The sequence below is a fragment of the Propithecus coquereli genome, unplaced genomic scaffold (genome assembly GCF_000956105.1).
Source record: "Propithecus coquereli isolate 6110/MARCELLA unplaced genomic scaffold, Pcoq_1.0 Scaffold167, whole genome shotgun sequence".
Taxonomy (NCBI): Eukaryota; Metazoa; Chordata; class Mammalia; order Primates; family Indriidae; genus Propithecus; species Propithecus coquereli.
Genome location: NW_012141302.1, coordinates 1,587,010 through 1,598,498, shown reverse-complemented (window position 1 = coordinate 1,598,498; position 11,489 = coordinate 1,587,010). Strand labels below are relative to the sequence as shown.

At 34.7% G+C, this 11,489-nt stretch overlaps 1 protein-coding gene across 1 annotated transcript in view; it reads right to left on the bottom strand.

Moving 5' to 3' along the window:
* Nucleotides 1-539: 539 nt before the first annotated feature.
* Nucleotides 540-11,489, bottom strand: part of SF3B1 (splicing factor 3b, subunit 1, 155kDa) — a 35,900-nt gene continuing 24,950 nt past the window's right edge. Inside the window, exons 12-25 of the mRNA XM_012641652.1 lie at nt 11,129-11,308; nt 10,402-10,488; nt 10,005-10,275; nt 9,429-9,574; nt 9,171-9,317; nt 8,821-8,946; nt 7,898-8,119; nt 7,411-7,593; nt 7,214-7,325; nt 5,610-5,730; nt 5,163-5,294; nt 3,274-3,546; nt 1,304-1,520; nt 540-1,023 (exon numbers count right to left, since the gene is read on the bottom strand). Of these exons, the coding sequence (XP_012497106.1) occupies nt 865-1,023; nt 1,304-1,520; nt 3,274-3,546; nt 5,163-5,294; nt 5,610-5,730; nt 7,214-7,325; nt 7,411-7,593; nt 7,898-8,119; nt 8,821-8,946; nt 9,171-9,317; nt 9,429-9,574; nt 10,005-10,275; nt 10,402-10,488; nt 11,129-11,308 (2,376 nt within the window). The 3' untranslated portion in view covers nt 540-864. The remainder of the gene's footprint in view (nt 1,024-1,303; nt 1,521-3,273; nt 3,547-5,162; nt 5,295-5,609; nt 5,731-7,213; nt 7,326-7,410; nt 7,594-7,897; nt 8,120-8,820; nt 8,947-9,170; nt 9,318-9,428; nt 9,575-10,004; nt 10,276-10,401; nt 10,489-11,128; nt 11,309-11,489) is intronic.

Sequence of the window (11,489 nt, the reverse complement as noted above, 5' to 3'; positions counted from 1 at the left end):
TCAACACACATTTATGGAATACATTGCTGAGGAGTGGTTTATGACATGGGAAAAAATCCCAAGATTGTCTTTTTCTATTACCATTACTTAGGTAGCCTCACTCCCAACAGGCAGAAAGCAGTTTTGAAGTTATCTTCTCCACTTTCTAAACACAGCAGACTTTTCAAGAGTTGGGCCTGACTTAAACCACTTCCTTGAAACATGTTCATAAAGCATTTTGAGAAATGAAGAGATGAAAGGCGCTATGTAAGTACAAAATAGTATCATTCAAGACAGTTCAGCAAAAGTGCTATTTTTCTATGGTGAAGGAATGGTTGTGCTAGTTTGAGGGGAACACCCCCAAAGCAATTCTTCTCACCATCATCAACAGAACAATGGAATTTTGACAAAGATGCCATCACTTTATATAGCTTGTATTCTGCTACTTTCTATAAACCAGGTGACAGAAAATGAAATTAAGTCACTTATTCCACACAAACTAATACTTTATCAAAGTTCCGCATTTTACAAGTCATGTTCAAAAAACACACACAAATTATCATTTTGTACACAAATGTTTATTTCTCAATTAAACATTCCCTTTAAACACAAGGAATGATTTCTAAATCTTCATAAAGATGAATTAAAAATGAAATCCCTCCAGTATAGTGTGTGTAATCACTGTGTTCTTGGTCACTACTGGCGTTTACTGTTTAACATCAAAAACAAAGACAGGTTATTTAAAAATCATGCTACTGGATTTCTAGCTCTTCCTCTATGACCAGTTCTATACTGATCTGCAATGTTTAAAAGTTTACATCACCAAATCGAAGCAAGTTTAAAGTGTGAAATAGCTGTGCATTAAACACAAAATAAACAATAAAATTATAAGATATAGTCAAGTTCATAACGAATATAGGTGTTCTTATCATCATTGTAGATTCTTGGGTAATGTGCTATGAGAGCATCCTGGGAACCAATGTAGATGGAGTTGTAAATTTTCCAATACACATCTCTCACTTTCCGGGCTGGGTGAAACAGACCCTAGAATAATTGAAAGGTTACATTATTTCAATTTTCAAGAACATACATAACCATAACATAAAAGATATGATTCAAAACATTTCCCTTAGTGGCGAGGGGGAACCTGGCAACTGCACAAAACTGTAATGAGCAAAGACAAAACCTGATTTCGCCCTCACCACACAACTCTTCTCCTATATGGCACAATATACCCTACTGATAATCAGGAACAGTGACTTATATTAATTCAATAAACTAAATGACTTCTCTTACTGAGTAATCATAAAAATCTTTAACCTACCTGTAAGCAATACTGCAACATTCTACATGGTCCAATAGCAACTCTCAGGCCCTCCAGGGCTCCCATAACTGCCTGAATTACATGAGGAGATGTCTCAAACACATTGGGCCATACATAGTTCAACAAGTGATTCAGTGAATCTTCACAACCAAATCCATAAACCCCAAGTGACATGTGTTGTACCACCGCACTAGCTGTCTGTCTGTGTACAAGGTCCCTGTAATGGAGGGGAAAACATGTTTTATTAAGTTACAGTCTTAGTGGTACAGGAAATATTCACCTGACCACTAGAAACTAAATTACTAATTCAGTGCACCAAACAGATGCACAGTCATCCTAACACTTCATGACTCCACAACATATCTTTTAGTATAACTAATGATTCCACTTGAGAACTTCTGATGACTTAATGACACAAACCTCACTATGACTCAAAAATTAAGCCATATTTTCTAATTATCTTTTACAAGGATTGTGAGCAAGATAGTTCTGTGCAACCTCAGTTTTAGTATTCTATTAAAGAGGAGACATGTGACTCTTACATATGAATGATTAATAGTCGTATTTCATTTTAAACCCTATACACTTAAAATCTGATAGTAATTCAGATACTAATATTTAATAGATAACTAAACTAGATTGTTTCTCATATAAATTTTAAGTTTTATTCAAGAAGAATTCTATTTGGGGAGAGGAATAGATCAGTAATTTTTTCAAACCTACAGAAATAACTATCATCTCCCACATTAACTGAACTTATGTTTACGACAAATCAGTGAGTTATTCATTCCACAATTATTCAACTGAGCATGAGCAATGAGTTCCCACACTTTCCCCCCAAAATAGTCAGAACATCTCAAAAGTATAAGAAAAAAAGATTGGTACTTACTAACATCTTTACTTTTCTTATTTATTGTAATAATGTCTAATTTATTTAGCCTAACAGTGAGCAGTATTCCCCATTAAATTTTCCAATTAAAGTATTGGTTCATTTAGTAATTTTCGATGGAGTTACTACCTCAACATAGGGCATAATTTTTAACTGCAGGTCACATACATTATTGACTACTATGATGCTCAGGCACTTCTCACTGAGGACTAAGGAGCCAGGGTGATACACCCTACTTTGTTGGGCCCCAGGTGGCCAGGCTTTTACAGAGTACAATTCTTACTGTGTCTTCAAGTCTTGCTTATATACCTTCTGGTGGTAATGTTGAATCCGTTAAGTCTCCCTTTTAGAAGGTCATTAATGAGTAACTGTAATCTGTACATAAAAGTAATTGAATGGGCTCTAACTTGAGTAACTTATCTCTCCTGAAAAATAAAAAACCAATAAAAATAGTTCTTTCCCTTACTACTTGGACCCTGTGCTTTCCTTTACACTTTCTTGTTAATTTTGTGTGTAAGGCTATCTATCAGTCTAGATGGTAAAAGGTATCAGGAATCTGAAATGACTTGAGCAGTACTGTATTGTTGGCTACCATCTGAACCACTGGGAACTTGCAATGGGAATAGTGTAGCTCTGGCAGGCTATGTTCAGTAATTTAATGGAGAAACCTATGCTTCACCTATAATAAAAAGCTAAAAAGATCAGGCCTTCTGCCACACTAATTAGCTCAAGTTCATTATTTCCTCTAATCACACTAATTTTTAAAACAAAAGTTGATCCTGCCAACTATGGCAAAAGAAAAAAATAAATAAATGAAAGTTGATCAATCACTGCTTTCTTATTATTTAGTCTAACAGATATGAAAGAAGACTGGGAGGGCACTTGAAAGAAATCTTTGGGAACCATTATAGCATTCACACTATTTTGAGATACCAAATCATATTTACAGTGTCCTAAGAATCCAGGCAAATATTTCATCTTTAACTACATCACAAGAAACAGGTCTATTAATTATTCCAGTAAGTTCTAAAATGAAGGAAGAATTATAATTATTTTCTTGTATTTAGTTTAAGTCACTTACCTATCCATCAAAGCATCTTCAAGTAAAGGTGTTACAGCATAAATGTAGTCCTTTCCCATTTCACCAATGTATTCAAACAAGAAGGAAAGTGATTTCAACACTCCATTTTGAACATTGAGTTCAGGAACTCTGTATTCATTCATTAAGGCAGGGAGTACTGTGAAAGGTGAACATGTTTCTGCAACAATAGCTATTGCTACAGTGGTACAAACTCTGTTCTGCCTTTCCTGAACTTTGAGGTTGTTTAAAAGTGTAGCCAATACGTCATGAGGGCTAGAAAAAAAAAAAAATCACACGTGTCAACAAACTGTTAAATTACAAGTCAAAATGTTTTTGGAGGGAAAAGAAAAAATGTAGAATAGAATTTTACAAGGAACCTCAGTAATTTTATGATAAAAGGTAATACTTTCAAGTCACTGACACTGTTGTTTCTACTTAAGAATTTCATATAAATTATAAAAAGTCAATTTTTTAAAAAGTCAATTCAAATGAATTCATTTTGAAATGTAATTTTCAGTCTCCAGTTAAATTTTCTGAAATATAAAGAAATTTAATAAAATGCTTAAATTGAGTAATTCTTTGAGATATCAAAATGGGCACTAAAACTAGGCAATCTTACGGTGAAAGGAGCATCCAAACTGTGGTCTCCAATGTTGAAACATACAAAACCTATTTTCCTTATCTTCACTCCCACACACGTTTACTACATCTACTTGTTCATTCTTTAAGCACTTATCTTTGCTATAAGCTTAGAGGAACAGTGGGGCTAAAAAGTTTGCTAAACATCTATTCATTGCAAATTTCTTGACTCCATCACCACTGAAATAAATATTACTGCTACCAAAGAAAAAAACTGGTGTGTTTGCGGGGAGGATCTGATTAATTCTACCTTATGCTATATATCTCTTGAAAATATTTTCTTAATAAGCCACTTGTATATGCAGTGTCTCATTTCCCATGACTGTTTTTCCTAGTTTGGTTCTGATGGAATGGAGGCAAATAACTATAAATTATCTCATAAAGCAGCTATAATTCAGTTAAGTCTGTGGATTAATAGAGTAACTTTTTTTTTTTTAAGAGACAGGGTCTCACTCTGTCACCCAGGCTGATGTGCAGTGGCATGATCATAGCTCACTACAGCCTTGAACTCCGGAGCCCAAGGGATCCTCCCACCTCAGCCTCCCCAGTATCTAGGACTACAGGGTATGTGCCACCATGCCCAGCTAATTTTTTTGAAAAAATTTTTTATAGGACGGGATCTTACTATGTTGCCCAGGATGGTCTCCCAACTCCTCGGCCTCCCAAAGTGCTGGGATTACAGGCATGAGTCCCTGCACTCGGCTAGAATAACATTTGAAAAACACACAAAGCATTAACATGAGACTTGAATGATACTGTGAGATTAAGAATTTGCCTTAACATTTTAAGCAATACCCTAAAAAAAGACCAACAAAAATCTGAAATTAGGCAGGCGCAGTGGCTCCTGCCTGCAATCCTAGCACTCTGGGAGGCCGGAACAGGAGGATTGCTTGAGCTCAGGAGTATGAGGTTACTGTGAGCTAGGTTGATGCCATGGCACTGTACCCCAGGAAGCAGAGCGAGATTCTGCCCACCCCCCACCCCAAAAAATAAGAAATTGTTCTGAAAACAGTATTGTGTCCTTCCCTGAAAATATCTAAAATGTAACTACAGGAAAATTCAAACCCATCTATTTTAATTCATTTAAAAATTTAAGAAAACATTCCAAATATCGGAACATCAGTGGTCAAATGGAGTGCTTTCTCAAAACTGCATTACCCATACTATGCCTCAAGAGATTTCGAAGCATTTTTCAACACAATGGGTTTATTATCAAGTAATTTTTAAAAATAGAAGTAAATAATACTCACCCAATGGCCTTTGCAATATAACCAAATGTGTTGACTGTGGCTCTACGAATAGCTTTTTTGTGAGCTTTTAAGAGCTCTAAAAGCTCAAAGCAAATCCTCATCCATTCTCTTGCAGATACATATTCAGCTCCCCTAATTAAAAAAAAATTAACTTTTTGTGACATTAAGTTTTAAAAGTAAATTTATAAATTCAATTCTCAAAACATGATTATTAACTCATTTTGAGCATTAAAAAAGTTAATACTCTTCAGAAAGGTTAGTTTAATGTTAAAACTAAACTGCAACCCCTCCCATTACTTCCCAAACAGAAATCTAACAAAGTTTTAATACTGGATAGCATAACCACAAACACATTAGCAACATTAAGCAAATTTTGCTAACTGAATACAAAGTGGCTAAATTTGAAAACTGATACTGCTTATAAAAATGTTTAGGTAATCTGCTTACCTGTCAGCAATACGTCCAACAAGATCAATACAATTCTCTTGTACTTTTTCATGCCTATTCTTTAAGATGGGGGTGAGTCTAGGCAGCAGATCTTTAATTGGTGGGGTCATCTTATGCATACCTATTTAATAGAAGTCAATAAACTGTCAATGTTTGAACTGCAACCTTTGTTCGTTTTCCTTTTACTCAGCAATGTCATATATATGACTATGCAGAAGTATAAACTTACAGCTGCCTATGGAAAAAGAAAGCCCCAGATTCTGACCAGACTCAGAATTGTTTTTAATTTTTTAATAACTTCTAATTATGCATAGAAATGAAAGAAATCAGTGAAGTGAGTTAAACGATGGATACTCAGTAACAGAAAAAAGTTTCATTTGGTTCTGAAATGTATTTGTGCACTGACATTTAAATATGGGGACAGCTTATGTTCCGGCCATACACAACAATATAAGCCAGAGATAAACATGTAAATTAAAGCAAAATTTTCCAGAAAGGGCCCCCTTACCCTTTAAACTGCAAAACAAACAGATCTCCAGTCTCCCTGCAATGCAGGGCATACTTGGATGGTATTTACACCTATGAAGAGAGAAAAAAGGAGGCAGCTGGCAGGGGCTCTTGCTCTAACTAGAACTGCTTGCTCTGATTCTCTCTCCATTGCTTTTCCCGTTTCCTTGACAAACAATATGGTTTACAACTCCCTGCAAACCAGAGCCCTACAAGTGGCCAAGTAACTGATTTTTGCCAAGTAGCTATCTTCAAGCATAGAGGACTGGGCTGAACTGGAGATTACATGTAAATACAATAATTCAAAGATCTATAATGCATAAAAACCTTTTATTAAAATGAGAAAAACAGTGGCTATCACAGCCAGCTATTTTGGCCTCCTGCTAGGTTATTTCAGACCCTCTGAACCCTGCAAGAGTTATTTTTGGCAAAAGTTCAATTACAATGAAGGACACAAGAAACCATTTGTTTGCTGTATCCTACTGCCCTAAAAGAATGAAAGCTCTGCTCTCCATACCCAAGATCATTTGTAACTTAACTGTGTTTTCACTTTGGGTTAGAAAACTGATTGGACAGTTTTAAAGACTTGGGTATATAAATAAAAACAAGATAGTAATGATCAATTCACTTTTCTTTCTGGCTATATTCTCTAAACTTGCCAGCAAGCAAAACACCTATCATAATCACCTACTAATTCAAGGTTGAATATGTATATTTTTTGTTCTACAACTAAATTAAAACATCAGGGATGTCTTTTCACCCCCTGCAGAAGATGGCAGAATGTATCTCAGTTGACACACTATTTCTAGTAGGGTACTCTATTCTATGACTAAAAACCTTTTTGAATTATGACAACGCCCACCTTTCTTGTATGTCCCAAACTTGCCCTTTTTTCTCTTTGAAGTAAAATACAAATGAGTTTTGGGAATCAAGACTTTTGTGACACCCCCTGACTTAACTACGATCTTGCAATGCTTAAAAAAGAATAACAAAAATCTCCCAACTCCTAAATATTATTCTATATTTTACTTTCAAAAAACCACAGTAAGTTAAACACAACAAAACAAAAAATCTTGTGTGACCAGCAAATTCCATACCTATTACATTTACAATGGCCTTCAGTGCTCCAAGAATGCTGCCCAATACTTCAGGGTACTCTTCACCCAAATACTCATACAATACAACACCCAAGTGCCCCATCAATTTTTCCTATAATAAAAGAAATGATGTTAAAATGTTACTATTTACATTAAACTATTTACTGAAGAAATAAGAATCTGGAGAAAATGTTTACCTCTTGACAAGTCTTCATGACAACAGCAGTTCGAGAAATCAAATCAGCTGCCTGCTGCCTAACTTTTGCTGATTTGTTATTTAAACGCCACAAAACTGTACCACAGATCTGAGGCAAATATGGTTTGACTCGTTTGCCAAGAGCGTTAACCACTGTGCCAAAGCCATTCAACATTACTGAGTCCTAAAAAAGAAAAGCTAAGTTAAATAAAAAACCACATTCATTTAGTTTCTTTGTAACTGAACAGCTGAAATATACTAATATTCAACCCTCTCAAACCACCCAAACATCTAGGTTTTTGTTTTTTTTTTAATCAAATCTAAAAACTTGGGATAGAAGAATATTTCTTGGTAATCAACTGAGAACATGAGCCTTTTAAAAATTACTTCAAATTCAATTATTTAGGAAAATTTGCTTGAAAAATAATATGCTTTTCTATAGATATGGAAGTCAGTAGCAACTGAACCTAATAATTAGTTATCATTACCTCTGTAGTCTGTTCTTGGAAAGCATAAAGAATACCATCAATCAGTTGTTCCTCAAGTTTATGGTCAATATCTGCTGCTCCCAAGTTGCCCATAATTTTCTCAATTGTCTCCATCACCATTTTTCTGTACTGTTCAGCTTCATCTTTCAGATCATCCACAATCCTGGATATAATTTCTGCTGCACCTACTTTGTTTGCCAACTCCACAGTAGTATCAACTAACTAAAAAGAATAGGAAAAAAACCTTTGCAGCCTATTGTTTTTCCAAGGAAATAAAGCAACATCATGAAAACCAAATATTCTAAATATACTATTTATTTAGCTAATAAGCATGGAAGAACGGTTAACTCCTATATATTAAACACTGAAAAAGGTGACCAAAAAATTGAAATGAGTCTAAATGAAGGCGATTCAAAGTAAAATTGTATCCATGTTTTACGTAGCCAGATTAAGAACTGAATTTACTCAACAAAAATATCAATTCATAGTTAAGTATTTATGCTTGAATGAAAAAACAAAATGGAAGGCCGAGTGTGGTGGTTCGTGCCTGTAATCCCAGAATTTTGGGAGGCTGGAGCAGGAGGATTGCTTGAGGCCAGAAGTTCAATACTACTCCAGACAACATAGTGAGACCTTATCTCTACAAAAAAAATTTTTTTTAATTGTTCCCCAACTACTCGCGAAGCTGAGTGAGGTATGATCATGCCACTGCACCTCAAGCAAGAGCCTATCTCTTTAATTAAAAAAAAAAAAAGTTAGTTGGCTAAAAGCCATCTTTTATAATCCTTTCACAATCAAGCACATATGAACTGTTAGATAATGAAGGCAAAAAATATGTAAAATAATACGTAACATGCATTCAAGCTGGCTACAGAATGAGTCAAAAGTATTTCTAAAAATAGTCTTTTACAATAAAAGCTCACCTGTCGGTAATTTCTTCTATCCAAAGCCATTCTATGCTGCCAGAAGTGTTTAAAAAAAGGAGGAAGAATCTCTGTTTTAATATAGTTGGCTTCTACACCATCTGTCCCACAACATTGTTTCACCACCTGAAAAGTTAAAAAATAGTAACAATAAATCAACTGACCTAAATCAAGAGAATACCTATTGATAATTACTTCATTTAAAAAATAAAATTTAAAAATAAATCAAACATTTTTGATTCTACTATATTTTACTGGTATAACATATAGGTTTTTTTAAAAAAAATACTTTAAATTCTCCTGAACCATGAAACAAATCCAATTTAAATTAACAAATCTAGACCAATTACCTTCAGCACAATTTTCTTCATTTCTTCATCAGGAGATTGGAATTCTCGAATAAGGATTAACATCACTTCTCTTGTATAGTAGTTGGCATATTCTGCATCCATGAGAGGAATAAGATATCCAATAGCCTTTAAGAAAGCAGCCAAACCCTATTTTGAAATAAAAAATATATGTACTTTAGCCATTTAGATTTACATTGCCTTAACTTTATTTGATGAGTAGAAATCCAAAGAAAAACAAAATGTAATTGGTAGACTTACCTTTCCTCTGTGTTGGCGGATACCCTTCCACAGAGGCTTTAACACAGAATCAAAAGATTCGATACCATAAGGAGTTGCTGCTTCAGCTAAGGCAGCAATGGCCAAAGCACTAATGGTCCGAACTTTCTGCTGCTCATCTACAAGACCTACAAAACCAAACAGGTTTTAACTATGCACCAACATCACCTAATTTCCACAGTATCATCCAGATTCCAGCAATATATCTAATGATTTAACCAAACTGTTCACATTACAAAAAATTAGGCAAAAGTCAATATGAACCAGACCGTTAGCAGATAGTATCACAAAACCCATCATAAAATATATAGTGTTTATACAGTTTATCCATTTATCTCTTCAAATCAGTAGCCCAATTTCAGGACAGTTGTCCTAGTAAATATAGACAGGCCAGGTTTGGTGACATGCTATATTTCCAGCTACTAAAGAGGATCATTTGAGCCCAGGAGTTCCAGTCCAGCCCGGGCAACACTGCAAGACCCTATCTCTTTAAAAACAAACAAAGTTTACGTGTGTGTGTGTGTGTGTATACACACATAAAGTTATATTACAACTTACCATGCTCAATAATTTCAACTAAACTTCTCAGATGTGGCAAGATGGCACAGCCCATAAGAATAGCTATCTGCTGTACAATCTTAATACCAGTATGTCTCGCTTGCCAGGACTTCTTGCTTTTGCACACAGCTTTTAAGAATGGCAATAAAGAAGGAATGCCCAGGGCAGAGGCTACAACAGCAAAAGCTCTAGCTGTTGTGTTACGGACATATTCATCCATGTTATCTATATCAGGTCGCATGGTAGAGATCATAGTAGCCAGACCAGCAGCCTAAAAAGAAAAGAAAAAAAGAACAGTCATGAGTTGGTAACATTAATCCCCAACCATTTCCTTCTATAATCAAATAATTCCATCAACGGATATAAACTTTCTTCTCTAGAAATTTAATGTAAATACCTTTGCCAAATTAGAAATAATCTCTCGGCCTTCCACTCTAGCATAGTAATCTTCATCAATCAACAGTGGTTCAATGACCACAAGGATCTGAAAAAGAGAAAAAAAGAGAAGGGCTACATTTTCTCAACAATTACTGATACAAAACTCATGGAACAGAATTAAACACGTGTAGGAAATTTCTTATTATCAGGATTTTGTTAATCAAGGGACAAACTGTTTAAAAATTTTAATTATACAATTTCAAACCCCAGATGTAGATGTAAATTTCAGAGAACTGTTAGCAACATGGACTAACAAATATTCAACTTTTTTACTGTCATTTGGACAAACATTTTGCACAATTGCCATCAGTGCAAAGACGTTTCTTAACACTGAATGGCAGGATATGGAATCATAGATGTTCTCTTCCTAATCTAGTATCAATAAAAGCAAATGAAAAAATATGAATAATATGAACCCATACGGTAAAGATGACAAAGTTACACATATATACCTACGTTTGTATATGTGTAACATACACTCATGCAAAGAAAAAGGTCTTTGAGGATATGTAAATTTAACATCGGTTAACTGTGAGTGTTTTCCAAGGGAATAAACATTCCCTACCTACTGTGAATCAATAGCATTAACTACTACTCTTTTGGAATTTTAAAATTTCATAAATACACGGGCTTAAGCTGGCTTAAAAAAATCCATGAATTCCTTTTATATTAAAAAACTAAAATACCTTGTGCACATACGGTCGAACCAAGTCATCAAGTTTGTAAAGTATTCTATCAATAACTTTCACAAGTAAATGACGCTCTTGATCCTCAAGTGTAGGAGACATTAGTAGAGGAAGAATTTGATTAAACAAAGGACCAGCTCCAAATTCACGAGCTTTATCAGTAATCTGACGCAATGCAGCCTGGGGAAAAAAAGCAGAGTAAAAGGTGTGTCTTATTTACAATCAAGCATTTTGAATGAGAAAATTACTCCAGGAAGATTTTCTGTAATTTAATATTTTAGTGTACACTTTTACAGACATTTTACCTAAATAACATGCATTCGTTTCCATCAAAATTACTCTGAAATTTGAACTCTTCTGA